The 27,438-nt window shown below is 53.4% G+C and overlaps 1 protein-coding gene across 2 annotated transcripts in view; it reads left to right on the top strand.

Moving 5' to 3' along the window:
* The first annotated feature begins 10,101 nt into the window (after window positions 1-10,101).
* The window catches only part of BICD2 (BICD cargo adaptor 2), a 44,475-nt gene continuing 27,138 nt past the window's right edge, over window positions 10,102-27,438 (top strand). The window contains exon 1 of one of the 2 annotated variants that reach the window (XM_045882080.3): window positions 10,102-10,468. In XM_045882080.3, the coding sequence (XP_045738036.1) occupies window positions 10,229-10,468 (240 nt within the window). In that variant the 5' untranslated portion in view covers window positions 10,102-10,228. The remainder of the gene's footprint in view (window positions 10,469-27,438) is intronic. The other variant, XM_045882081.3, reaches the window with a different exon arrangement.

The raw sequence follows: 27,438 nt of genomic DNA, 5'->3' as shown, positions 1-27,438 counted from the left end.
GCTGTTCTTTCTCCAGGTCCTTTAGGTGTAAGGTTAGGTTTTGTATTTGAGAACTTTCTTGTTTGCAGAGAAAGGCTTGTATTGCAATATACTTCCCTCTTAGGACCACCTTTGCTGCATCCCAAAGGTTTTGAACAGTTGTATTTTCATTTTCATTTGTTTCCATGAATTTTTTAAATTATTCTTTAATTTCCTGGTTGAAATTAAACTAAAAATTAAATTTAAAAATTAAACCCATTCATTCTTTAGTGGATGCTCTTTTGCCTCCATGTACTTGAGTTCTTTCCAAATTTCCTCTTGTGATTGAGTTCAAGTTTCAAAGCATTGTAGTCTAAACATATGCAGGGAATGATCCCAATCTTTTGGTACTGGTTGAGACCTGATTTGTGACCCAGTATGTGATCTATTCTGGAGAATGTTCCATGCGCACTTGAGAAGAATGTATATTCTGTTGCTTTAGGATGGAATGTTCTGAATGTATCTGTGAAGTCCATCTGGTCCAGTGAGTCATTCAAAGCCGTTTCCTTGTTGATCTTCTGCTTAGATGATCTGTGCACTGAAGTTAGTGGGGTGTTAATGTCTCCTACTATTACTGTATTATTATCAATGTGTTTCTTTAATTTTGTTATTAATTGATTTATATAATTGGCTGCTCCCATGTTAGGGGCATAAATATTTACAATTGTTAGATCTTCTTGTTGGATGGACCTTTTAATTATGATATAGTGTCCTTCCTCATCTCTTATTACAGTCTTTGGTTTAAAATATGATTTGTCTGATATAAGGATTGCTACCCCAGCTTTCTTTTGATGTCCATCAGCATGGTAAATTGTTCTCCACTCCCTCCCTTTCAATCTGGAGGTCTAAATGAGTCTTTTGCAGACAGCATATTGATGGGTCTTGCTTTTTTATCCAATCTGATACCCTGTGTCTTTTGATCGGGGCATTTAGCCCATTTACATTCAGACTAACTATTGAAAGATATGAATTTAGTGCCATTATATTGCCTGTAAGGTGACTGTTACTGTATATTGTCTCTGTTCCTTTCTGGTCTATGTTACTTTTGGGCTCTCTCTTTGCTTAGAGGATCCCTTTAATATTTCTTGTAGGGCTGGTTTGGTGATCACAAATTCTTTTAGTTTCTGTTTGTCCTGGAAGCTTTTTATCACTCCATCTATTTTGAATGATATCCTAGCTGGATAAAATATTCTTGGCTGCATATTTTTCTTACTTGGAACCCTGAATATATCATGCTAGTCCTTTCTGGCCTGCCAGGTCTCTGTGGATAAGTCTGCTGCCAATCTAATGTTTCTATCCCTGTAGATTAGAGACCTCTTGTCCTGAACTGTTTTCAGGATCTTCTCTTTGTCTCTGAGATTTGCAAGTTTCACTATTATATGTGAGATGTTGACCTATTTTTATGGATTTGAGGGGGTTCTCTGTGCCTCCTGGACTTGGATGCCTATTTTTTGCCCCAGATTAGGGAAGTTCTGTGCTATAATTTGCTCCAATGTACCTTCTGCCCCCTCTCTCTTTCCTCTTCTTCTGGGATCCCAATTAATTCTAATATTGTTTTGCTTTATAGTATCACTTATCTCTCGAATTCTCCCCTTGTGATCCAGTAGTTGTTTATCTATCTTTTCTCAGCTTCTTTATCCCCTATCATTTTGTCTTCTATATCACTAATTCTTTCTTCTGCCTCATTTATTCTAGCAGTTGGAGCCTCCATTTTTTATTGCATCTCATTTATAGCCTATTTTATTTCAAATTGATTAGATTTTAGCTCTTTTATTTTTTTATTTGACAGAGAGAGACACAGCGAGAGAGGGAACACAAGCAGGGGGAGTGGGAGAGGGAGAAGCAGGCCTCCCACCAAGCAGGGAGCCCGATGCGGGGCTTGATCCCAGAACCCTGGGATCATGACCTGAGCCGAAGGCAGACGCTTAACGACTGAGCCACCCAGGCACCCCTAGCTCTTTTGTTTCTTCAGAAAGGGATTCTCTAGTGTCTTCTGTGCTTTCTTCAAGCCCAGCTAGTATCTTTATAATCACTATTCTGAACTCTAGTTCCGACTTACATAATTATGTCCATATTGATTAGGGCCCTGGCAGTCAGTACTGACTCTTGTTCTCTTTTTTGAGGTGGGTTTTTCCATCTTGTCATTCAGTCCAGAGAAGAATACATGAACGAGAGAACAAAATACTAAAATGGCAACAATGACCCCAGAGAAATATACACTAAAGAAATCAGATGAGACCTGAAACCAAATAAAATAAAATAAAAATTACAAATTTAAAAAAAGAGAGAGAATATAACCAGACAGGTGAACAGAACAGAGCAATACACTGGATCCTGTGTAATTTGGTCTGTTTGTTAGGAAACTAGATCTCAAAATTGTAAAGAAAGGAAAATTTACATATGTACAAAAATAAAATTAAATAAAATGAAAGGATAGAATGTAACTGTAAAAATGAAAATTAAGAGTCAAAAAAGGGCGCCTGGGTGGCTCAGTTGGTTAAGCGACTGTCTTCGGCTCAGGTCATGATCCTGGAGTCCCGGGATCGAGTCCCGCATCGGGCTCCCTGCTCGGCGGGGAGTCTGCTTCTCCCTCTCCCACTCCCCGTTTGTGTTCCCTCTCTCGCTGTGTCTTTCTCTGTCAAATGAATAAAATCTTTAAAAAAAAAATGTTAAAAAAGAAAAAAAAAGAGTCAAAAAAAAAGAAGGAAATAAACAGGTGAGGAGAACAAAGCAATACACTAGCTTCTGGATGTATTTTGGTCTGTTTGTTAGAAGAAACTGCATCCCAAAATTGTAAAGAAAGAAAGGCTTATATATAAAAAATAAAATTAAGTACAGTGAAAAGATAGGATGTAACTATAAAAATGAAAATTAAAAAAGACTTTAAAAATAGTTGATAAAATAAGAAATTAGGGGCGCCTGGGTGGCTCAGTTGGTTAAGCGACTGCCTTCGGCTCAGGTCATGATCCTGGAGTCCCTGGATTGAGTCCCGCATCGGGCTCCCTGCTTGGCAGGGAGTCTGCTTCTCCCTCTGACCCTCCTCCCTCTCATGCTCTCTCTCATTCTCTCTCTCTCAAATAAATAAATAAAATCTTTAAAAAAAAAAAGAAATTAGTTGAAAAGGAAAGAGAAAAAAATTAAAATTGAAAGACTAAGGAATCATGGGGAAAAAAAGCATGAATTCTATATACTATTTCCCTCTAGCACTGGAGTTTTGCAGTTCTGTGTGATCGGTAAACTTGGTCTTTGCTGGATGTTCTTGCTGATCTTCTGGGGGAGGGGCCTGCTGCTTTGACTCTCAAGTTGATTTGCCCGAGGTGGAATTGCACTGCCCTTGCCAGGGGGCCAGGCTAAGTAATCTGTTCCAGATTGCTCTATGTGGCTTTTGTTCCCTCAAGGCCTTCTGCACAACTTCAGAGGAAGAGAATGAAAATGGTGACCTCCCAATCTCTAGCCCCAGAGCTGAAAGATCATGCCCCCTACTCCTCAGTGTGTCCTCAGGGAAAAAGAGCCAATCATTTCTGTCTCTCTGGTCTCTGTCCCCATTCCATTCTCACCCAGCCTGTGACTGAGCATTTCTATCTCAGGCACATGACCCCCTTTCCAGTCCCCAAACCTTGCAGGCTCCTGCAGGGCGCACCCATGCCGCTCCTCCTGGGGGAGGAAGGGGAGTCTTACTGTGTTTCTGCCACTTGCTGGGCCTCTGTTTGGAGAGCAGTCACCAGACCATGCCGCAGTTTGAGGTTTATGGCAACCCCGAGCTGAGAGCCCACTCCTGGGCTCGCTGATTGCAGCTGGCTTCCCCGCTCCGATACCTGGGAGCTCTGCCGCACTCAGGCACCTCTGGTCTTCCTGTGACCCTAAGGATCCTGAGACCACACTGTCCCAGTGAGGGTTCTGCCCTGCTTCACCACCTGAGCAACGTCCCTCACCAGAGCCGACTTCTGAAAGTTCCGATTTTGTGCTCTGCTGCTCTATCACTTTCCGGTAGCCGGCTTACAGAGCCGCCCTCCCTACACCGTTTATTTTCCCATATACCTCCTTGGATTCACTTCTCCGCACCTCTTACCTTGCAGAAAGTGGTCGCTTTTCTGTTTGTAGAGTTGCAGCAATTCTTTTCCTAGGTCTCTGGTTGAGTTCGCAGGTGTTCAGAATGATTTGCTAGCTATCTAGCTGAGTTCCTGGGACCTGATGAAACTAAGGTCTCCTACCCCTCCTCCATCTTGGACTCCTCTTTATTATTCTTGTTGCTATGGACTGAACTGTTTCCCCCTAAAGGTCACATGTCCAAACCTAAACTCTTGGTGTGACAGTAGAGAAGAGCCTAGAGGAAGTGATACAGGTTAAATGAGGTTACTAGGGTGGGGCCCCAATCCAAAAGGGTCAGTGCCTTTAGAAGAAGAGGAGGAGGAAGAAGAAGAGGAAGAAGAGACACCAGAGTTCACCCTCTGCCACACGAGGACACAGGGAGAGCTTGCCACCTACGAGCCAGGAAGAGGCCTCGCCAGAACCCAACCGTGCTGGCACCCTGATCTTGGACAGCCTCTTGGACTGTGGGAAATAAATGTGTGAGCTGCCCAGTCCGTCGTGTGTTGTTCTGGTGGCCCAAGCTGGCGTGGACATGGCTGGTGTTGGGGCATGCTTAGTAGAGTGCAGTGTTCCCACCAGAAGATTTCCCCTTTCCCTGCTGCTCTCCCTCCTGGCCCCTCCTCCGGCCCTCCTCCTGCCCCCTGAAAACCCTTCCCCTAGGCGGGTCCCCTGCCAGGTCTGCAGGCGCGGAGCTGCGTGCGGTCAGCAGAGGGTGCTGGCCGCCACAGTCCCTAAGGTTGACTTCCAAGTCCACCTGCACTCAGGAGTCCAGAGAGACTTTCTCCCTTCTGTTCTTAATATTGTCCTCAGGAGCACAAATTTAAAATTTGATGTAGTCCACTTTATCTATTTTTTCTTTTTGCTTGTGTTTGTGGTGTCACATCTAAGAAACCAAAGTCACGAAGATTTATACTAAGGTTCTCTTCTAACAGTCTTAGCTTTACTCTTCCATTCAGGTATTTAATTTCACATAATAATCCCATTTAATTTCACATCTGGTGTGAGGCGGAGTTCCAACTTCATTCTTTTGTGTGTGGATTTCCTCTTGTCCCTAAAGATCTGCTGAAAATCAATGCACCATAAAAGGGTGGGTTAATTTCTGTACTCTTGATTTTATTCCATTGATCAGTTTCAGAAAAAAAAAAAAAAAGCCAGCTGGCATTTTGATAAGCACTGTGTGAAATCTATAGATCAATTTGAGGAGTATATCAGAGCTTCAAAAGGCAAAAGGGGCCCTGTGGAGGAGCGGAGGTTCTTGCAGACAATCTCCACTGTTGGGTGATAATTCCAATTGGATGCCCCCCATCAGAGCTGTCCTGACTCAAGCAAGAGGACCCCCGCCTCTGGTCACCTGAGAGCAGAGGTGAGGTCCTGGCAGGAAAGCCCAAGGGACAGAGGTGTCCGTCCTCTCATCAGTCAGAAGCCAGACTGAGAAAGGCGCCCAAAGCAGCTCCAATCCCAGGAGCTATATCAACTGAACAGCCATGGTAATATTAACTCAGCAACTTTTACAAACTGTACTGTCCTCCTTCCAGGAACAAGAAAGTTGTGTAAGTCCTAAAGGTGGAGGAGGATATTTATTGCTACACTGATGTATTTGGAAAAGACCAGAATCAACCTAGTGTCCATCAGTGGAGTGGAAGTATGGCTCACCTACACCACAGAGAAGTATGCAGCCATAAAAGTGTTTGCTGAGAGGACACTATCGCTTTGTTTAAATGAGAAGAAATATATGTCTGTATATCTCCTTGATATACAGGGGGCTTACTTTTCTCTGTGTATTTCTTTCATGTACAAATATGTGTAATTTTGATGTCATTAGTTTCTTTTATCTCTTGACAGAAATGAGCGCTTTGGCTTTTTTTTTAAGATTTTATTTATTTATTTGAGAGAGAGTGAGAGAGATCACGGAGGGGGAGGGAGAGGGAGAAGCAGGCTCCCTGCTGAGACTCGATCCCAGGACCCTGGGATTATGACCTGAGTCAAAGGCAGACGCTTAACCAACTGAGCCACCCAGGTGTCCCAGAAATGAGCACTTTGGATTAAGACTTTGCTCACTGGGGCACCTGGGTGGCTCAGTTGTTAAGCATCTCCCTTTGGCTCAGGTCATGATCCCAGGGTCCTGGGATCGAGCCCCGCATCGGGCTCCCTTCTCCGCAGGAAGCCTGCTTCTCCCTCTCCCACTCCCCCTGCTTGTGTTCCCTCTCTTGCTGTGTCTCTCTCTGTCAAATAAATAAATAAATAAATAAATAAATAAATAAATAAAGACTTTGCTCATCAAATAAAAGCCATACCATATATTCCGTTTATATTTCTCAGTTATGTTTCTTGTAACTCTAGTACAATATCACGAAGAGGAGACTGGTATGGATATGAGCCACCCATCTAATTCAGATCTCACTGGGTTTACATATAGTCACTGAGTGTGTGTTCTGTGCAATTTTATCACATGTGTATATTCATGACACACATCAGAGCAAGATACAGAACATGGCCATGACCACAAGGGTCCCTCATATTGCCCTTTTATACCCTCACAACCCTCCCCAACCCCAACCCTAGCAACCACTAATGTGTTCTCCATTTCATTAGTTTTGTCATTTCCAGAGTGTCCTATAAATGGAATCATACATTGCATAACCTCTTGGGATTGGCTTTTTTCACTCAGTGTAATTCTCTGGATATTCACCCAAATTGTTGTGTGTTCCATAGCTCATTCCTTTCATTGCTGAGTAGTATTTCATGGTACAGATGCACCATGGTGTTTTGTTTTGTTTTTTAAGCATTAACCTGATGAAAGATATTTTGGGTTGTTTCTGGTTTGGGATTTTTACAAATAAAGCTGTGAACATCTGTGTACACAATTTTATGTGAACACAAGTTCTCATTTCTTTAAGATAAATGTCCCGGAATGGAATTATTGAGTCCTGTGGCAACAGCACGTTCAGTTTTATAGGAAAAGGACAAATAGCTTTCTTGAAGGCAATATGAGTGATTGTTTCTCTGCATCTTTGCCAGCATTTGTTGTCGCCACTAGTTTCCTCCCCCCCCCCCCATTTTAGCCATTCTGATAGGTGTGTAGTTTATGTTCTTTTATTTTGTATATATTTTTTAGATTTAAAAAAATTCTTAAGTAATCTCTACACCCAACATGGGACTCGAACTCACAACCGTGAGATCAAGAGTCGCGTACTCTACCAACTGAGCCAGCCAGGCACCCCTGTAGTTGTATATTCTTTTAAACTGAAATTCTAAACATGTGCATATTACCTAAAAACCATAACAGCATTTTTAAAAGTAAATTTATGTAGGCAGGCACATGAGAGCAACTGATAAGTGGGATACCAATGGATTAACTTAAAAGAAGAAGCAGGTCGAAGTATGAGGTCAGAATTCATGTCCACTAGTCATGCATCTATCCCAGTAGGGACAGCCACCTAGAAGTCAAGTGACACTCAGATGGCAGCCTGACACATCAGAGCAGAGACAGGAAAATGATTTTTTTTTAATGAAGATAATGCCATTCCAACATGGAAACATACAAAAGTTTTTATTAAAAGAATTTCAAAATAGATGTAGAAGTCTAGCCCATAATGAGCAGGGTGTGCACCCACTCCACTCTAGCTGCCACCAACAACCACTTCTATCATCAACCTCATTGCCCCTTCTTCTGGAAAAAAATAACCTCAAAGCATCCTGTGCTCCACCTGTAAATACTTTGGGATGTATTTATATCCCAAAGGGCATTTTCTTATGTATTAATCACATCTAAAATTAACAATAATTCCTTTTTTTTTTAAGATTTTATTTATTTATTTGAGAGAGAGAGGGTGAGAGACAGAGAGCACGAGAGGGGAGAGGATCAGAGGGAGAAGCAGACCCCCCGCTGAGCAGGGAGCCTGATGTGGGACTCGATCCAGGGACTCCAGGATCATGACCTGAGCCGGAGGCAGTCGCTTAACCAACTGAGCCACCCAGGTGCCCCAACAATAATTCCTTTTAAAGAATGTTCAAGGAAAAGTAATTCTCCACACTCCCACCACCATTCAAACCACAGTGATTGCACTTCTCTTCCAGGTCTGTGGGCAGTGTGCAAGGTCCTTGCAAGGCCCGGTTCCAGAGTTGAGTGCACCAGGACACTCTGTTTCTTCCCCCACTTAACATTGTATGGCGTTCAGTTCCACTTAGCCTCATCATCTTAACAAGGAGAGTTTGATAATCTTCATATGCCTTTAGGAATACCTTCTTTACAAACCATTTATTTCTTTTGAATATTAATGCAAAAATCTTCAACAAAATACTAACCAACTAAATTCTGCTGCATGTTAAAAGGATTATACACCAGGACCAAACAGGATTTATTCCCACAATTCAAGGATGGTTCAACATATGAAAATCAACCAATATAAGGTGCACCTCAACCAATATAAGGGTGGCTCAGTTGGTTAAGTGTCTGCCTTTGGCTCAGGTCATGATGGGATCGAGCCCCACATCAGGCTTCCTGCTCAGCAGGGAGTCTGCTTGTCCCTCTCCCTCTGCCCCTCCCCCTACTCATGCTCTCTCTCAAATAAACAAATAAAATCTTAAAAAAAAAAGATGGATGGAATTAGAGGGTATTATGCTACGTGAAATAAGTCAATCAGAGAAAGACAATTATCATATGATCTCACTGATATGAGGAATTTGAGAAACAAGACAGAGGATCATAGGGGAAGGGAGGGAAAAATAAAACAAGATGAAACCAGAGAGGGAGACAACAATAAGAGACTCTTCATCTCAGGAAACAAACTGAGGGTTGCTGGAATGGGGGGGGGTGGGAGGGATGGGAGGGCTGGGTGAAGGACATTGGGGAGGGTATGTCTATGGTGAGTGCTGTGAGCTGTGTGAGACTGATGAATCACAGACCTGTACCCCTGAAACAAACAATACATTATATGTTAATGAAAAAGAAAATCAACTAATGTAAGACACTACATTAAAAAATAAAGGGAAAAAAACCCCACATAATCATCTCAATTGACGCAGAAAACCGTGTGATAAAGTCCAATACTCCTTTATGATAGAAACACTCAACAGACTAGGAATAGAAGGGAACTTCCTCCATATGATAAAGGCCATATACGAAACACCCGGTGAGCATCACACACAGTGGTGAAAGACTGAAAGCTTTCTTCCGGAGATCGGGACGACGACAAGGCTGCCCGCTGTCCCCACTTCTGTTCAACATAGCACTGGAAGTCCTCGCCACAGCAATCAGACAAGAAAAAGGAATGAAAGGTATCCAAATTGGACGCGGAAAAGTTAAAACTGCAGACGACATGATATTCCATGGAGAAAGCCCTGGGTTCCACACCAAAACCCAAAGAAGCAAATCGAGCTCATAAGCAAGTTAAGCGACACTGTAGAATGACAAACCAACACTCGGAAACTCCGGAGCATTTCTACACACTAACAGTGAACAAGGCCATAAGGAAATTAAGGAAACAATGCCATTTACAAGAGCATAAAGAAACACTTAAGGATTAAACCAAGGAGGTAAAGGCTTGCAGGCTGAAAATTAAAAAAACTGCTGAAAGAAATGGAAGGAGACACAAATGCGGGGACACAGATTCTGAATCGCCGGGCTAGCGGGACAGTGGAATGTCAACCGGGCAGCCGGCGCCCTGCAGGGGCGAGGGCGGGACTACAGCCCCCACAATACCTCCGGCGGCAGCGACGGAAGCGACGGCGTTGGAGGCGGCGGCCTAGGCCAGGGCCAATCACCGTCCGGCGGTGTCGCGGGGCACGACGGGTCTTGTAGTGGGCGCGGGGGCGGGACGAAGGCCCTCACGGTACCCGCGGAGGCGGTGACGGAGGCAACAGCTTCAGAAGGGGCCCGCCTCGGCGCAGGCCGCGGGCCAATCACGGCCGAGCTGGCGGCGCGGGGCACGACGGGCCGTGTAGTCGGCGGGGGCGAGACTACGGCCCCCACAGTGCCTCGCGCGGCACGGGGCGCACTGCGGCTGCGCGGGGGCGACCGGGGCGCCGTCGGGCTGGGCGGCGGCGGCGGCGGCGGCGACGGCGGCGGACGGGAGCCCGGCCTGAGCCTCGCTGGGAGCCGCGCGACCGGCCGCGGGCCACCATGTCGGCGCCGTCGGAGGAGGAGGAGTACGCGCGGCTGGTGATGGAGGCGCAGCCCGAGTGGCTGCGCGCCGAGGTGAAGCGGCTGTCGCACGAGCTGGCCGAGACCACGCGCGAGAAGATCCAGGCGGCCGAGTACGGGCTGGCGGTGCTCGAGGAGAAGCACCAGCTCAAGCTGCAGTTCGAGGAGCTCGAGGTGGACTACGAGGCCATCCGCGGCGAGATGGAGCAGCTCAAGGAGGTGAGGGGCAGGCGCGGCGCCGCGCCCCGGCCGCGCCCCGACCCCGGCAGCCAGGCCGGGCGGACCGCCGAGCGGAGCCCTGACCCCGGGCTGGGCAGGTCCCCGGCCAGCCCTGCAGCCGGGCCGGGCCGGGCCAGCGCTGCGGCGCCCAGGGTCGGGGCTGCAGCGGCCCGCCGGTGCGGTGGTGGGCGGCGCGCGTGCGGGAGTTCGGGCCTCCGCGGGCAGGGGCTGCGGGTGGGGCCGCGTCGCCAGCCTGTCTGCTTCTGGCCGCAGGCCTCGGGCCCAGTGGGACGGTGGCCTCTGCGGTGTTGGGCTTCCCGGGCTGGGGCTGGGGGCTGGGGGCGTGGGATGGTGCAGGGAGCCGGCTGGGAGGGGCCGACTGGGCGCCCACCACCTCCAGGCGGACGAGCTCTCCTCTCTTCCGTGAGCGCTCTAGGCTGGGAAGGGCCTCGACGGGGCTCGCCTTGAATGTGGTCATCTGCGATAGCTGGCCTGCCCCTCGTCCCTCCTAGGCTCGGCTCCGCGACCGCCCCCCCCCCCCATTACTTCTCTGGGAGGCAGCACTTCTCCCGCCTACTTCCTGTCTTGGGACCTTGGCTGCCGTCCCAGGGTCGGGCGACAGGTCTGTGGGTGTTTGTCACCGAGGGAGCCTTGGGTCTTCTCTGATTTTGGCCCCGGGATGAGGTGGGACCCCCAGGTGCCTTCAAGCCTCCCCGGAGAGCTGGGCGGGCCTTCCATGAAGCAGTTCTGGGTGACTTCAACAGCAGCTTCCCTCCCAGGTCTCCCTGACCCCTCAGCCCTGTTGTGGGGGGTGGGCAGGAGGAAGTTGCTTTCTGGGTGGAACATCCAGGTTTGGACCCAGGCCCAGCGCCTTGCTGGCGTTGTGATTGTGGGCTGGAGCCCTAGCTCTTCCTTCTGCAGCATTGCCCACCCAGAAAAGACTGGTCTGAGAATTGTATATGAGAACAGGCCGGGCATGGTCAGGTGTGTGGCCTGTTGGTTTCTCCGACAGCGTGCCCGTTCCCCATCAGACACTTCCCTCGTCCAGGTGGGCTCTTGGCCCTTGGTCTTGGGATCCACCGTGCTCGCTGCCTCCCTGACTGCCCACCTCCCGGCTTGTCTGCTCCCAGTGGCCTCAGGCAAGTGCCTGTGCTGTTCAGAGCCTCCCTGCCTCACTGGGGACACCAGTAAGGTCCCCTTTTGATAGCGACGAGGAGAGAATGTATTAGCCCACACAGGTGCTTAGGTCTGTGCTAGGCAGATCAGGTGTTTGGTTAGAAGCAGTAAACCAACCGACGTTGGGGGTGGGGGGCAGGTGGCAACATATGAGACCTGTGGTCCTGTCATCTGCTGGCGGGCCCCATCCAGGTGCGTGGGGTGAGGGGATGCACCTGCAGTGGAGGGAGGCAGGGGGCTGTGAGAATACGGAGCAGGAGTGCCTTTGGCCCCCTTCAGGTCTCTGGTCCTCTCCCCTCCCCTAACTTGCTGAGCACCTCCCCATCCCCTGGCCCAGCAGCAAGCGCAGTCCCTTTCTGTGTTGACAAGCTCACATTCATGTCCCCTCTAAGAACAGACCAGAACAGACTGTAGCAGAAAGAACCAGCCCCCACTTAGGGGCCTTTCCGTTATCAGCTCTTTACTGTCACAGACAGATGTTTTGACCATCGTTTTGTGGGGTGTGTCTGGAGGGTGGATCCCAGAGGGAATCAGGAGGATGGTGTGTCAGGTGTTCTTCAAGTGCCTGCTTGCTTGGTTTGATGTCACCTACCAGCTCCTGCAGGAACTAGCCCCTTGGCCTTGGACACACAGCTCCACTGTCCTGATCTCTAGCTCCCCCCACTGTGGGTGTGGTGAGTAGTTGAGCAGAAGCTGAGAAAGGAGCATCGGAGTCTCAGACACGCTGCGGGAAGGTGGCACCAGGCCACGCACACCCAGGCTGGCGCAGCCTCTCCTCAACCTCGTTCATTGTAGTCGCGGTCTTACTTGGATATGTTAACTCTTACTTTATTTTATTTTTATTTATTTTTTTATTTCTTTAAGATTTTATTTATTTGACAAAGATAGAGAACACAAGTAGGCAGAGCGGCAGGCAGGAGAAGCAGGCTTCCCACAGAGGAGGGAGCCTGACGCTGGGCTCGATCCCAGGACCCCGGGATCATGACCTGAGCCAAAGGCAGACGCTTAATCGACTGAGCCACCCAGGCGCCCCTGTTAACTCTTATTTTAAAAATCAAGATTTAATGAGACATATTTTCTTGGGTCTTTTTTTTCTCTCGTAGAGAGGTGAGCCATTTGTATTCTTTTAACACTTCATTTCTCGAACTAGAGTTGGTTCAGTTGCTGACAAATTGCATTTCAGACAGAGGTGTTTGCGCTCCTGTGCGCAGCCTTTGTAGATGGTCCTGTTTGTGAGGGAGGGAGGCTGGCTGGCTGGTCATAGGTGGGTGCTCTGTGCCCAGGCCCAGGACGAGTGGGCCCCTGTGGTGGCCTTGCAGCCTTTGTCACTTGGTGCGTGTGTGTCTTGACACCATGGTGTGTGTGTGCCTGTGCGTGTGTGTGGGGGGCGCCGCTGGCCCTTTTTGCCTAAGCATTTTTGCTAGTGACTGAACCTGGCTTAATAAGGGCCCAGTCCATCCCAAGTCCCACTGTGTCCCCTCCCCGCTCTGTGGGGAGGAGAATCGGACGGCCTTCGGTCAGCCAGCCGTGTGGTGTTTGCTGTCCTGAGTGGCCATGTCCTCATCCCGCTCTGTACCCTCTGCTGCAGCTTCAAGGGGGGCCGGTGTGCTGGGGTGGGTGCCCTGAGTGGGCGGCCCTCGCCTCGGGGACGTGGGGGCTGGAGGGCGTGCCTCGGGCCAGGCAGGGGTCCGAGGGTAGGGCCAGCGCCCTCACCGCCTTGGGTACCACCTCGGGCTCTTGTTTGCGCAGTGTACTTAGGGCCTGGGAAGCAGCGGGTGGAATCTGGTGAGCTGTGGTGTGTCATGGGCTGGGCACAGTGCCCGGCACACAGTAAGTGCTTACTTAGTGTGTGCCAGCTGGTGTCGTCAGCTCCTTCCCTCCACCTCACTCCGGCCTGGCTCCCCTCCCCGCCGTCCCCACAGGAGATTGGGTAGCAGAGCCTGCTGCCTGGGGCCCCGGGCCGGGCTCACCCTGCACTGCGGCCCTGTGTCCGTCTGCCTTCGCTGCTCTTGCCAGTCCTGCCTCTCCCAGCTCCTGGAAGGCCTGCCCTCCGGCCCGCGGGCCCTTCAAGGCCTGGGCGCTTCTCGCAGCCACCTCCCCTCCCTCCGGACTTGCCTGAGCCCAGCTCTCAGCGCTGAAGTCCTTCGGTCCTGCTCAGCCCGAAGGGCCAGGGCAGAGCTAGTGGGGGCTGCTCTGTCTCCTACACTCCCTTCCTTCCCTCCCTCCCTCTCCTACCCTCCTCTCCCAGTGGGTGGGGAAACTGAGGTATGGATGGGTGGGGGTGACCACTTAGAACGAGGTCCTCAGGCACCAGGTCCCCTCAGGGTCTTTGCATAGAAGTTACAGCTGTAAGTCAGTTTAGTCCCACAGAGGAGGGTGCTGTGAAGGCCTCCCCATTCGCCACTGACTCCTACAGCCCCCACACCTACCCTTGGGGCCACCACCTTGTTATGTCCATCCCACAGCTGGGGAAACCGAGGCACAGGGAAGCCGAGTTTTGCTCAAGGCTGTGAGCCTGTCCCTGTTCCTGCCGAGGAGGGAGGGGTGGTTGGAGGCCTCCTCAAGTGTTTTCTTGGGGGTGGGAAGAGCTCCGACTTGGCTAAAGCCTGTGGGGATTCTCCTGGAAGATGGAGCAGAGTCCTTGGGGCTGGAGTCCCCTGGGGGACCTGCGCCGGTGTGCGGCGGTCTGCGGTGGGCGGGAAGGGGCCTGACTTGGGGCGGAAGGTGGGGTCTGGCGGGCCCTGGAGGCGCAGGGGTGGCCGGGCCTGCGGGGTGACAGTTGAGGGAGGCAGCTGCTGGTGAGCAAGGATGGTGACCGGCTGGCTCCCCATGGCTGCACTGCCGGACGCTCCCCACTTTGCTGCCTTGGAACATGTGTCGGGCAGGGGTCACAAAGCAAACGTGAGAAATACCAGAGTGTCCTGCATTGCCTCCATGTCCCCTCCTGTCCTGTCCGTGCTGACTGGCTGTCACAAGATGCTTCCCGAGATGAGCGGCGGTGGGAGCCTGAGATGTACAGCCCTGGCAGGAAGGAGGTGCCGCATGAGCCGTCCGGGGCCACGGTCTCCACGCTGCCTCCAAGGGTCGTGTGCACCCTGCCTAGCCCTCAGGGACTGTGTGCCCTGGACCAGCGGTCTGCCCATCAGGGTCAGGGAGGCTGACTGTGGCTTTGGGCACCGGGGGCCAGTGCCCCTGGAGCACACGGGCAGGCGGTGGTCAGAGAGAGCGGTGGCCAGGGCCGCACGGAGTCCTGCTGGGCTTCCCTGTCACCTCAGGGACCTTGCCGGGAGGGAGGAGATCAGTTTCCCCTTGTCAGTGGGGGGCAGCCGCCCGCAGTGACACTTCCCCACGGTGGCGCACTGGGTGACGTGCCGCTGCAAACATTGGGGGTAGAGAAAGATTGGCTTCTGCTGAGACAGTGAGGTGAAGCTGGCCAGTGGGCAGGGGCTGGCCAGGACCCCGCACACTCTGATGGGCAAGGCCCTCCGGGCCCCGGAGCCCTCCCCCACCGGGTCTGCCGTGGGAGGAGGACCCAGATCCAGGTTGCAGGGTCACGGGGACGCGGGGCCGTCCGGGCTCAGGCAGCTGATAGTATTGAGGAGGTCTGGGGCCCGGCTTCTTATTTAGAGCTTAATACATTTTAAGAATCATACGTCTGGGGCGCCTGAGTGGCTCAGTCGGTTAAGCGTCTGCCTTCAGCTCAGGTCAGGATCCCGGGGTCCTGGGATCAAGCCCTGCATCGGGCTCCCCACTCTGCTGGAAGCGTGCTTCTCCCTCTCCCACTCCCCCTGCTTGTGTTCCCTCTCTCGCTGTGTCTCTCTCTGTCTAATAAATAAATAAAATCTTTAAAAAAAAAAAAGAATCGTACGTCTGCTTTGGGAGGAGCATCAGAAGCTAGCTGTGCGCGGTATGTGTGCGGAAATTGGGAAGGTGATCGATGGCAAGTATGGGGAGCAGCAGGCTGTTTCTTCTCGCCACCTGTTTTCTTCCCGTGGCTGTAGGGCGGCCTCACAGTACTCCGAAAAGCAGAAAGCGGCAGCTGTGACGGCTTGCGAAGAGACACAGGTTTGTGTTACGCTCTGGGTTGCAGAAAAGCAGGTTTAATTCACGTGAACGGAGACTGGGTTTCCGTGGGTCTGGAAGACGCGGTGCACTCTGGTCCAGTCACTGTGTTACATGAAATCACCGTGTGGTTGTGTTTTACAGGTTTGCTTTTTAAAAGGCAGTTTGTCTGCATGGCGCCCCTGCCAAGGGCTTCCACCTTCTTGAGGGGAGGTTTTGAGCAGAACCCAAGCAGGGGGAATCGTGTGGTTGGCGTGTGTCTGCGGCTCCAGCTCGCCTCTTCCTGGACCTTGCTTCTCTGTAAGCACGACTGTGTGTCGGGCTGAGAAAATAAGGACTCTTTTATGGAATGTAGGTTAAGTGTTTCATAGCATTCATGGCTGAATTTTCCTTGACGTTGTCACGATCCAGTCAGGTCCCGTCAGCATTGGGATTTGCCTGTTTGGCTCAGAAACATGGCTTCACTGGTGTGTTTGCCTCAGGAGCCAAGCAGGGTCCGCTGGGTGCCCCTGGCCGAGGGCCTGTCCTGAGGCCTCCCGCCGTCCTGTCCCCCGCTGGGCCTGGGGCTGCCCTCTCCCACAGGCCCTGCTACTGTCTGTGTGTTCCTTTTTCTTAAAAAGTTGGCAGGACTGCTGCCTTCAGCTGGTCGGTGGCCTGGCTCCTGGGTCGCCCATCCGGCACATTTGTGAGACCAGCCTTCTTGTACCTCCACTGCCCCCTGGGGCCCCTGATCACCCATTGGGTGTGTCCTGACTGACGCAGAGTGATGCCAGCTCTCTGTGACCCAGGAGAGAGGGGCTGGCCTTGTTCCCGCTCCACAGGTGGGGACCTGGGTCAGAACGAGGGCTCATGGCCCACGCTGTGTGCCAGCAAGGCTTGATGTGACCCCCAGCAGCCCCCTCCCTGGGCCTCGGTGTCCTCAGGTTAGGCCAGCGCATCCTGGAAGCCCTGGCAGGGATCGTGAGAGGGTGCCCCGGGACCTGTTCTGCAGGCCTCGGTCATTTAGTGCCTGGGGTCCCCTGGGCATGCTCCTCTCTCCATCTCCCTCGCACCCCATCCCGTATGCACTGGAGCAGTCCAGGCTTGTCCACCAGCCTGAGGGGCTCCTTGGATGTCCTCGGCTGTGACCCGGGGTGTTCAGAGGCCATGTCAGCCCCTGGATGGGGCAGAGCCAGGCAGGCTGTCTGCTGTCACCCTGTCAGCTGGTGCAAAGGCTGGGATTGCAGATGCTCACCGGTTAGGGAGGGCAGACCCCCATAGCAGCCTAGCGGCAAGTTGTCGCCAGCACTGATGTCCCCCGGCTTTGTCGTCGTGGCCAGCCTGGTGAGGCAGTCACTTCTGCTACAATATCTGTTCCAGGAACAGTGGGAGCTGGTCTTGTCCCAGGAAAACAGCAGTCCCAGGACCCCATGTGGGAGCCCACAGGACAGACCTCACGTGTCCTCAGGCTCTTCCTGGATGCGACAGTGTCTCAGACGTTCTGTGTTTGTTTTGGGGAGCACCGGGCAGGTGTTTTGCCAAATGTCCCTCAGTTGGGATTTGTCTCCTGTGTTTCTTGGGCTTGGAGTGGGGTGATGGGTTTTTGGGAGGAGGGTCTCAGCAGTGAAGTGCTCTTCTCCCCACATCCCTGGCTGGGTGTTTGTCCAGGTCTCCTCTGCCAGGGCGCCCCTTCTCCCTTTCCAGACCCTTCTTGGACGGGAGCTTCTACCTACGTTTGGGATTTTTCTGCATGGGAGACCTGTCTCTTCCCCATTTATTTAGTTACCCATCCAGGAGTTTGTATTGCTGTTGACTCACAGTTTACATTTGTGTTAGGATCCAATACTGCTTGATTTTGTTGTTCACTTGTTCCAGCTTTGGCCCCTGGCGGCACTTCCATTCGCTCCTGTGGCCCCTTGACACACTCGTAGTCATGATTGTTCCGTCCCTCCTCTTCCTCCCTTCTTCTTTCCCTCCTCCCCTCCTTCCCTCCTTTCTCATCTCTCCTTCTTCATTCCCTCCTTCCTTTCTTCCTTAGCAACTTTTTGGTGCTGCAAGGTACTCCGGGCTCATCCATGCCCCAGTGCTGGAATCAGCCACTTCTTCAAGGAGCCTGGTTTCTTTTATTGGAGAGGGTGTTAGAAGCCAAGAACTGGGGGCGCCTGGGTGGATCAGTCAGTTAAGCGTCCGACTCTTCATTTCGGCTCAGGTCATGATCTCGGGGTCGTGGGATTGAGTGAGCCCTGTGCTCAGCTCTGAGTCTGCTTGAGATTCTCTTTCCCTCTCCCTCTGCCCCTGCCCCCGGCTCGCACACACACACTCTCTCAAATAAATAGATAAGATCTTGGGCGCCTGGGTGGCTCAGTCGGTTAAGCGACTGCCTTCGGCTCAGGTCATGATCCTGGAGTCCCTGGATCGAGTCCGCATCGGGCTCCTTGCTCGGCGGGGAGTCTGCTTCTCCTTCTGACCCTCCCCCCTCTCATGTGCTCTCTCTCTCTCTCTCAAATAAATAAATAAATAAAAATCCTTAAAAAAAATAAAAAAATACATAAGATCTTTAAAGAGCAGCAGCCAAGGGCTGGGTGCTGGGTGCTGGGTGCTGCTGGAGCGTCACGGCCTCGACGCCCTCCCAGCCGACTGGGCCGGGGACAGGTGTGGGTACGGCGGCCCATGCACACACACGTCTACAGACATTTCTCGATGGAGCCACCTGTGCATATGTCAAGCTGAACATGGGTTCATGCTGACGTCTCCAGCTCTGGCCCCTCGCCGCGGGCGTCCTTCCGGCCGCCTCCCTTGCTTGTCTGTAACCTCCCTCCAGCAGCGAGACACCTGGCTCCGCCACCCGCCACCCAGCCGTGTGACCGCTCTGTTGGAGCGCAGGCGCGCAGGAGGTCAGAACTGCTGACCTGTGTCCGTGTCACCTGCAGCGGAGTGCTTCTGTGCCTTTGGTCTTCTGTGCTCCACCTGGTTCCAGATAAGGTGCTTGAGCAAGCACCGTGTTCCCCGTCCCCTCAGTGAGGTCGCGTCATTCATTTGAAATACAGTTAGACTGCTCAGCACATAACTGTGTTCCTTCCTAGGATCCCCCAACTTCTTCAGGGATGTTTTAAAATTTGCCTGCGTTCTTCTGTGGATATACCCACCCTTTGTTTATCCGTTCAGACGGGGCATCTTGGTTGCCTCCAGCTTTGCACGATTATGAATAAAGCTGCTGTAAACAGGTGCTTGCGTGGGGCGCTTGTACTGGGCGTGTGATCGCTGGATGGAGTTTGTTTAGTTTTGCAAGAAATCCCCAAACTCTCCCGCAGCGGCTGCGCAGGTCTCTGTCCCTGCAGCCTGACTGTGCGTGTCTGCCCTTGCTGTGTGCATCAGCGTCCGGCGCGGTCGGTGCTCCGGGTTTGGCCTCTCCGGGAAGCGTGAGTGCCATCTTGCTGGCGCCCCCCGATGATGCTCGACGTGGAGCAGCCTGTCATGGGCTCGTTTGCTGTCTGTGTCCTTGGTGACGTGTCGGCTCTCATCTGTGGCTCATTTGAAAATTGAGTTGTTTCTTACTGTTTTAGGAGTTCTTGATGTATTTGGGACACAAGTTGTAGTTTGCAAGTAATTCCTCCCCATCTGTGGCTGGTCTCTTCACTCTTGTAGCCGGGTCTTCCACAGAGCGGTTTTAGTTTTCGTGCCATCTTGCTTTTGTGGGTTGTGCTTTTGGTGCCGAGATCTGCATCCCCAAACCCAGGATTGCACCGATTCTTCTGCTGTGTTTCTGTCTGGAAGTTCTGTCATTTTGTGGTTAGGTCAGGGCTTGGTTTTGAGTTAGTTTTTGTGAAGGGCATAAAGGTGTGCCCGGACTCACTTTCTCGCATGGGGGTGTCTGGGTGTTGCAAGTTTGTTGAAGAGACTGGACTGTTTTTTGCTCCGTTGTATGCCCCCCAAGGTCCGTTCACTGTATATGGGCCGACTGCAGGTGCTCTGTTCTGTCCCATTGTTCTGTGCAGTTACCCTTTTGATCGTATCCCACTGTCTTGATTGTGTGTTACTGGTTTTACTAGGTTTCCGTCTTTTCATGTGTCCCTCAGCCCCGGGGGTTTTGTTGTGTGACTCTGCTCCTGACAGGGGCCTGCTCCCCAGGTCTTCACCCCAGCGCTGATGAGGTTGGTTGTGGTCACTGACAGCCTGTGATTGTCCTTTTTTTAAATCTTGACAAAAAGTAACAGAATGCACATGGTTAAAAAGAAAAATCACCAGGGGCGCCTGGGTGGCTCAGTTGGTTAAGCGACTGCCTTCGGCTCAGGTCATGATCCTGGAGTCCCGGGATCGAGTCCCGCATTGGGCTCTCTGCTCGGCAGGGAGTCTGCTTCTCCCTCTGACCCTCTTCCCTCTCATGCTCTCTGTCTCTCATTCTCTCTCTCTCAAATAAATAAATAAAATCTTAAAAAAAAAAAAAGAAAATATTAAAAAAAAAAAAAGAAAGAAAAGAAAAATCACCAGCCCGGTTGGTGAGATTCTTGATAAAAGACCAGTGTGGTACGTCTGTGTCCTTGTGCCCTCGTCCCTGAAGGCGGTCCACAGGGCAGCGTCTTCATGTGGTTTTCCTTCCCTTGGGGTTCAGCCCAGTGAGGGTTGACTTTATTCCTGATAAACCAGCCCAGTGATCTGCTAAACTTACCAGCCTGTGCATTTGAGTTGTGCACTGAGGCCAGCCAGTGGACAGACCTGAGACCCGCGCCCCATGGGTGTTCCACTGGCTGCCTGCTCCAGGGCCGCTCTGTCTCTCCAGAAGTGTTTGGGTTCAGGTGCCTCCGCTGTCATTTCAGGTGCCCACCACCCTCTGGGAACCTCTTTCCAGCCTGTTGGGCCCCCGGGTCTGGCCTCTCCCTGTGGCTGCTCCTCGTCGCCAGCTTTGGGACAGGTCTGCAGGAACCCACTGGATTTATGGTCGGCCCGGGTGGGGCTCCCACATGCTCTTGCTGCCAAGCACACGTCTTTCTCTGCGCTCTCTCAGTGCCTCCCTTCCACTGCGGGACGCCCTTCTGTGCTGGCACCGGCTGAGGTCTGGAGTGCCCCTGTTTTCAGGCCCGAGGTGCGGCTGTGAAGCCTGGCCCAGGGCGCAGGGCGGCAGTCGACAGGGTGGCCGCTCACATGACACAGTGCTGGTGCTCTTGTCATGGCCGTGAGGTGGCCCCGGTGGTCTCCACAGGAGGGTGTCCTGGAGCGGAGACGTGGGCCATGGGCACACTGCGTTTGTCACAGCACAGGACGGGCCTGACTGCCCCACCCCTCCGGACAACCTCAGGTGTGCGGGGTGGAGGGGCAAGGCTGGGGGACCAGACAGTGGGAGCCCCTCCCGGCGGGTGATCCTGCACCTGTTCCTGGGGGGCACCTGGCAGTCACCCGGCCAGGGCCAGCAGGACAGGATGCCAGATGCGGGGGCTACTCTGAGACCCACCGTCTCGCCTTGGCCACAGCTGCGGACACGTCTGTCCCCAAGTTCGTAGGCTCTGGGTCCTGAGGTAGGGTCTCTGGCCACTTGCTGACCATGTGGCTTGCTGGGTGTCCCTTTACTGCGCGGCTAGTAACAGAGAAGACGTGCTGAGATTAGAGGCGGAGCGAGCCCATACAGGCTGCTGTCCGGGTGAGCTCCGGCCATCGGGAGGCACGGGGCAGACGGGGGCCGGGCAGCCACCCTTTGTGCCGTGGCCTAAGGCTGCTCAGCGGGGCTCGCGGTGGCCGGTCAGCAGTGCGGGAACACAGGGGCTTGCCTCCGGCCCTGGGACTGGCCTCTGGGTCCACCCAGGTCCCTGGGGACCGCCCCAGCCCTGAGGCTCAGCTGGCCAGAAGCCTGCCTGCTGACACTGAGGCAATTAGGGAGTAATCTTCTCTAAATGCACCGATTCTGGCTAAATCCCTCCCGCCCAGGAGTGGATTCCCAGCTTTCTAAAAGCAGCTTAATGTTTGGACGCTGCCCAGGGCAGCTGGGGTGCGTGGTTGGCGATGGGACAAATGTGGGTGGATGGGACGGGCGGGGGTGACAACCATCCTTCGGCAGCCGCATTCTGTTCCCATGTGGGCGTCAGTCCTCAGGTCTGGTTCGTCTGATCCCCACAGCCAGTGTGCAGGTGCTCCGAGGGAAACTGAGGCCAGAAGCCACCAGTGGGAAGGGTGGGTCAATGGAGGACAGATGTCACACATGGTCCACTTGGGCCTGGGACAGGGACGGGCCCTTGACACGCTGGTATGATGGGTGAGGGTTGTCAGCTGGGCAGAGTTTGTGTGAGTGTGCCCACAGCCTCCACCTGCCCCCCGTTCCCAGGAGGGGGCCCCCATCCCAAGAGGAAGTCCCTGTTCCCGGGAGGAGACTCCCAAGTCCACGAGGGGGCTGCCCCCCTTCCCAGGGTAAGTTCCCAATCCAAAGAGGGTCTGTTCTCTAGCTGCCTCAGAACCACCACCCCCACCCCGGAACCCATAGCACCTCCAGCCTTCCCAGCAGACTGCCTAGCCCCTGTGTATTCACTGGACCTGTTGTCCCCACCCACCGACTTCTCGTGTGGGCCCTTCACCCCTGCAGGGTCCCCATGTCCTGCCTGGCCTCTGGACCATGCATAGGCATTTACTGAATATCTGTCACCTGCCAGGCGTGGGCTCGCCTGATCCACTGAGTGGGTGCACACCTGGTGCTAGGTATGGGGTGCCCTGGGCCCACTGGTGTTTGCATTTCCATAGGCCAGGCCTGCCCCGGCCTACACTGTGTATTTAGGGGTTCGGGCCCTTCCTTCCCCAGCTCGACTCTCTGTCTGTGAACCGAAATGGTAAGAGTACTGGTCTTCGGGTTGTGTTGGACTGAGGGAATTCACAGGCTCCTGCTGGCCGTCCCGTGTCTCCCACTTGTTGGGATTCACTGTGAGGTGGGGCTGAACCCTTCTTCACGTGGTGGGTTGCATTAATCAGGGTGGGATGGATCTCGAGGGATGGAAGATTCCAGAGCGTCTCTGGCTGCTACCCAGATGATTCTGTCTTGTAAGCAGCCCTCATTTTTGACATGGGTGCGTAACTCACCTGTAAGGAGATGAAGAGATGCTTGTGCTCCCAGCTGCCCCATCAGGAGGGTCACCAGCAGGTGCCTTCGCACCACCTGGCCGCAAGGGCCCTGCTGGCCTCTGCAGCGATCAGGTTCTCTTGCAGACCTTTGTGTTAATGGTTGGCTTCCTGTCTGAGGCGGGTGCCCAGTCGGTGCCTGAGTCACCACACCTCCTGCTTGGGGATGTAGGGGTTACCGGGGTGCAAGGCTCTGTGTGCATCTGCACGCTCGCCTTTCCTGGTGATTCCCATGAGTGGAACCCATCTGCCCTTGTCCAGGACAGACACGCACAGATAGCCGCCCTGGTCCCCTGGCAAAAAGGCCAGGCCCTCCTCGGGCTCTGCCGCTTCAGTTACCCAGCGCCTGGGGGTGCAGGGCCGTGCGCCAGGAGGGAGATAATCTCCATAAGTCGTGTGAAGTGGGGCTGAGGACCAGCGTGACCAGCCTCAGCCAGTTCTGGGGATTAACAGGCACTGTCCCAGTAAACCACAACATTCCAGATTCCAGGTCTGGCACCCCAAGACTGGGACGGGCCGCCTAGCAGGTGCGCCTGCACCTGTGAACAGATGTTTCTGGCTCCCCGGGTGATTTTGAGGCAAGGCAGCTAAATAGGGCCAGGTGTGGGTTCTGCCCTCCGATCTCTGCCTCTTTCCTGCCTCCTCTGGCGGCCGTACCTGGGAGGTGATAGGGAGTCACTTGCTCTCAGAGTCTGGTTTCTCTGTGCAAGGAGAGCTTTCCCATGAGAGAGAAGCTAATGGGCCCCCGTTGGCACAGACCGTGAAGTGCTCAGGGCTTAGGTTGTTTCCTGAACCGCCCCCCGCGGGGCCTCTCCCATCTGTGGCATCTCCTCCCTGGACCCAGTCAGAGCTGGAGGGGTGCCGAGGCCTGGTGGGGGGCTGGGGGTTTGGGAGCTGGGCCACCCGCTGAGCAGGGCTGTGGGCTGGGCCTTGGAGCAGCTCTGTTCTGGCTGCTGCGTGAGCGCCACTTGTGCCTCGGGGCCTCCTCGGGCCGTCTGTCCCGTACGCATCCCTTGGTTGCTGGCTCCTGGCTCCGGCCCTCTCCTGCCCCTCTCATGAAGCCAGTCCTTTGTTGACTGGTCGGTTGGAGGCACTCCTTTGTGAAGAGCCTTTCAGGACCGTCGCCAGCGTTTCTGGAAGGTGTCTACCTTTTTCTTACTGATGCGTTGGAGTTATCTGGGCGGATCCTCCCGTCGTCGGGTAGTGAGTGGTTCTGACGCTGGTGCGCAGGAGGCGCAGCTGAGGGGTGGGGTGGCCAGAGCCCCAGTGGTCCTCTCCTGGGGACAGCTGAGGCCTCCGCCTCTCAGGGCCTTACTTTCTTCCTCCTAAAAAACATGAACACGAATCCTCCTGAGAACTTTGAGACTGGCATTAAGTGAAGTGATATGGTGAAGGCACTCGTGTGAGTGGTGGCCAGTGTTGTTACTGTTATGGGTCTTTTAACGGGAGGGGACCTCACACACCCATTGGGACGGCTAATCAAAGACAGCAAGTGTTGATGATGCTTGATGCGGAGAAATCAAAACCCACACTTGGCCGGTGGAGAGTAAGACGGTCAGCTGCCTTGGCAAATGGTGTGGCGGGTCCTCGAAGCATTAAACACAGAGTCACCATGCGACCTAGCGGTTTGCCCCTGTGTGTATGCCCAGGACACCGAACAGGGTGTCCACACAAATGCTCCGTGAGTGTTCAGAGTGGCATCGTTCTGAGCAGCCCCGAAGCGAAGCGAAGTGAAGGGACACGCCACACGTGGGTGAACCTTGGAACGCGACGCTTCCAAGGGCTCCCAAGAGGCCAGTCACAGCGGTCACATGGTGGGAGGTGCCCCTTCTGTGAAGTGTCCCGAATAGACAGACCTGCAGGCAGAGACGTACACTGGTCGTTTTTAGGGTCTGGGGCAGGGGAGCCAGGGAGCGACTGCCGGTGGGGGTGAGGTCTTCTTTTTGGGGTGATGAGAACGTGGCAGTCGTGAAAATGGTCGCACCACCCCGTGAATATGCTAAAATCCACTGATTTGTACCCATGGAAAGGGTGAATGTTACGGCATGTGAATTACACCTTTACAGCTTTTCAGGAGGTGAGGGCGAGAGTCTTTCTGCTTGCTAATGGTCGGGATGAATCTCACCGCTGCTCTGCCGTGACCCCAGAGGGTCTGGGGCAGCTGTCTCCAGGCGTGTGGTGGTCCTGCCTGCGTGGTGTGGGGCCCCCCTCCTGCTCCGGCTCAGTCCTCCCACCAGAGTTGCTGTCCTTTCCTAGGACTAAGTGTTGGGGTTCTAGTTAAGGTAGTATCCAAGGGTTACTGTGTTTTGATGTTGCAACGATTACGTATCCCTACCTAACAACTTACTTTGAGAGGATCGGAGATCTGTCAGCGAGCTTTCTGGAGGTGTGCCTCGTTGCATTTCCTGGGTGAAATCATCACCTCTCGTCCTTTCTTCCGTGTCTCCCGGCCTCTGTGACGTGTGGGCACAGGTTCCCTTGCCTTGTCCTTTCCAGGGATGGGACCCCAGGGCTTGTCTGATACTTACTAATTCACTCGCCCTTGGTGAACGCCAGCGCTCATCCGTCTAGATGGACTTACTGGCGCGCAGATGCTCTTGCTATGATGTCAGGAAGAAAGCTCCCACGCCCATTTTGTAGAGCTTTGGCCGAGCAGCGAGGCTGGTCATCGCGGGCGCATCTTCGTGTGGGTGGGGTTCTTGCCTTTCTGCACTTACTCTGTCGGTGGCAGGAGTGAGTGTAGTTGCCTTCCGACACGCTGTAGGGCCAGCTGCACGCTGATCCCTGCCAGGCGCCGAGTCAGTATTTTTAGAACCGCACTGTGTTGGTGCTGCTGGGTTGGCGTTCCCGGTGAAGCGTAGCTCTGTTTCCTGGGGCCTCCCAACTCTCTGAGCACACCTCCGGCGTGGGTACCCTTGGGCCCCCCGTGCAGGGAGGATTGGGGGAGCTCCTGGATGAGCGTGTCCACTGAGCCCAGGGTGCCCGCCGCTCCGTCCTGTCTCGTGCTGGGACTGGATGTGGTGGTGAACAGCGAGGCTCTGGGGTCCAGCCCCAGCCCTGCCCCAGCGAACACATCATCTCAGGACTGAGGGGCAGGTGCCCCACGCAGACCACCACCCTGGCTAAAACCATCGCCAGGTGGAGAAAAGACACCAGCTTAGTTGCTTTTGCTTTTTTATTTTGCTTTTGGGCTTTTGCTGTGGCACTTCCCTATCTGAGACTTTTGTCTGTTTACTTTGTTGAGTCTCTGTGTTTCTTTTTATCACTGAAGTGTATTTTAGCGCATCCCCTGCCCCAACACAGTACCGTTTTGGCAGTGATCCCCAAGTGCTGATAGGAGATGTTTCTGCTTTTTGTTAACTCGATTTTCTGATGCCTGTTCTGTGTGGACTCTTTGGTACAGATATTAGTGAAGAGGTCAGTTTTCATGTGTTGGGGAGCACGCTAATATATTTTTAAATAGACCAGTTTTGGATTTATAGAAAACTTGAGAAGCACCTATTTTTATTCTGCTCTACCCAGGCACACAACATGCATGTGCGACTTTTTCTGTTGAGATCATTATGAGGTCAGCCCATCCTGTTGTTGTACCGTTCCCTTTGGGAAACTCTCTGATTGGAAGGAAGCTTGTGCCTGTCATCCTGCTGTTGCGTCTTCTCGGTGTTGACGCCAGTTCCGCTTGACTTGCATAGTGCTAAATGTCCCAGACTCTGGATCTTTGTCAGTATTGCGTATTTAGTGCCAGGCTGTTTGCGCCGTGAGTGCCGTGTGGATAGGATGGATTGTCTGCGATGGAGACTTTACTCCCTTAGTGTTATAAAACCTTTATGCCGTAACGGCAGCACCGGGCTTGTATCTGTACCCGGTTCACGGGCCTCAACCCTGCTTGCGTTTAATGAGGCTCCTGTGGGGCTGGTGGGCTTCTGCAGGAGGAGCTGACCATGCAGAAGTGCCTGAGTCACAGTGTCACCCTGGAGTCCCCGGATCCCCGTGACTTGAGTGACTGCGGCAGCACCGTGGCCTACGTGTACCAGTTTTGACGGGAGTCTGTCAGTCGATCCATATCTGTTGAGCACAGGCTGCTGGCTGGCATTGGCCTTGAGTTGCTGTTCTTCCTTGTGGCTCCCACGGCTGCTTGCCCTCCCTCGGGGCAGAAGCAGGTGGCGAAGGCGTGACCCCTCCACCCCCATGTGCTGCTTGGCCTGCGTGACCCACTCGAGGGCTCTGGGGACACACTTGCTCTGAGACGCTGCTCTCCAGGGCAAGATTCTGGTAGACACCATTTTGAACCGGAAAAGAGGTGAGGGACGCCTTAGGGGCTCCTCACTCTGCTCGAGACCATTGGTGAACCGAGGGAGTGATTCTGGCCATTCTAAGGTTCCTGGGGTGCCAGGCTTTGGGCCCCCAGCTGGGACAGAGTTGTCTGGGGGCCCGGCAGTGTCTGTTGTCTTCCCAGGCACACAGCAAGCACGCCAGAGCTGCGGGGAGGGGGGCAGGAGGACAGGGGGCTGGCAGGACTTGGGGGTTCAGCTTAGTGGCCCTTCGGGGAAAGGGGGGTGCACCGTGTGTGGGTGAGTCTGGGTCAGCCCAGGAGTTCCAGCACCGGGGGGCGGCCAAGAATCCTAGATCCCAGCCTCACTGTGGAAACGGCTTCCCGGACC

This window comes from Mirounga angustirostris, unplaced genomic scaffold, assembly GCF_029215605.1.
Source record: "Mirounga angustirostris isolate CCGP_5_RB_7025 unplaced genomic scaffold, mMirAng1.0.hap1 SCAF_15, whole genome shotgun sequence".
Lineage (NCBI taxonomy): Eukaryota > Metazoa > Chordata > Mammalia > Carnivora > Phocidae > Mirounga > Mirounga angustirostris.
This window is presented reverse-complemented; position numbering and strand designations above follow the sequence as displayed.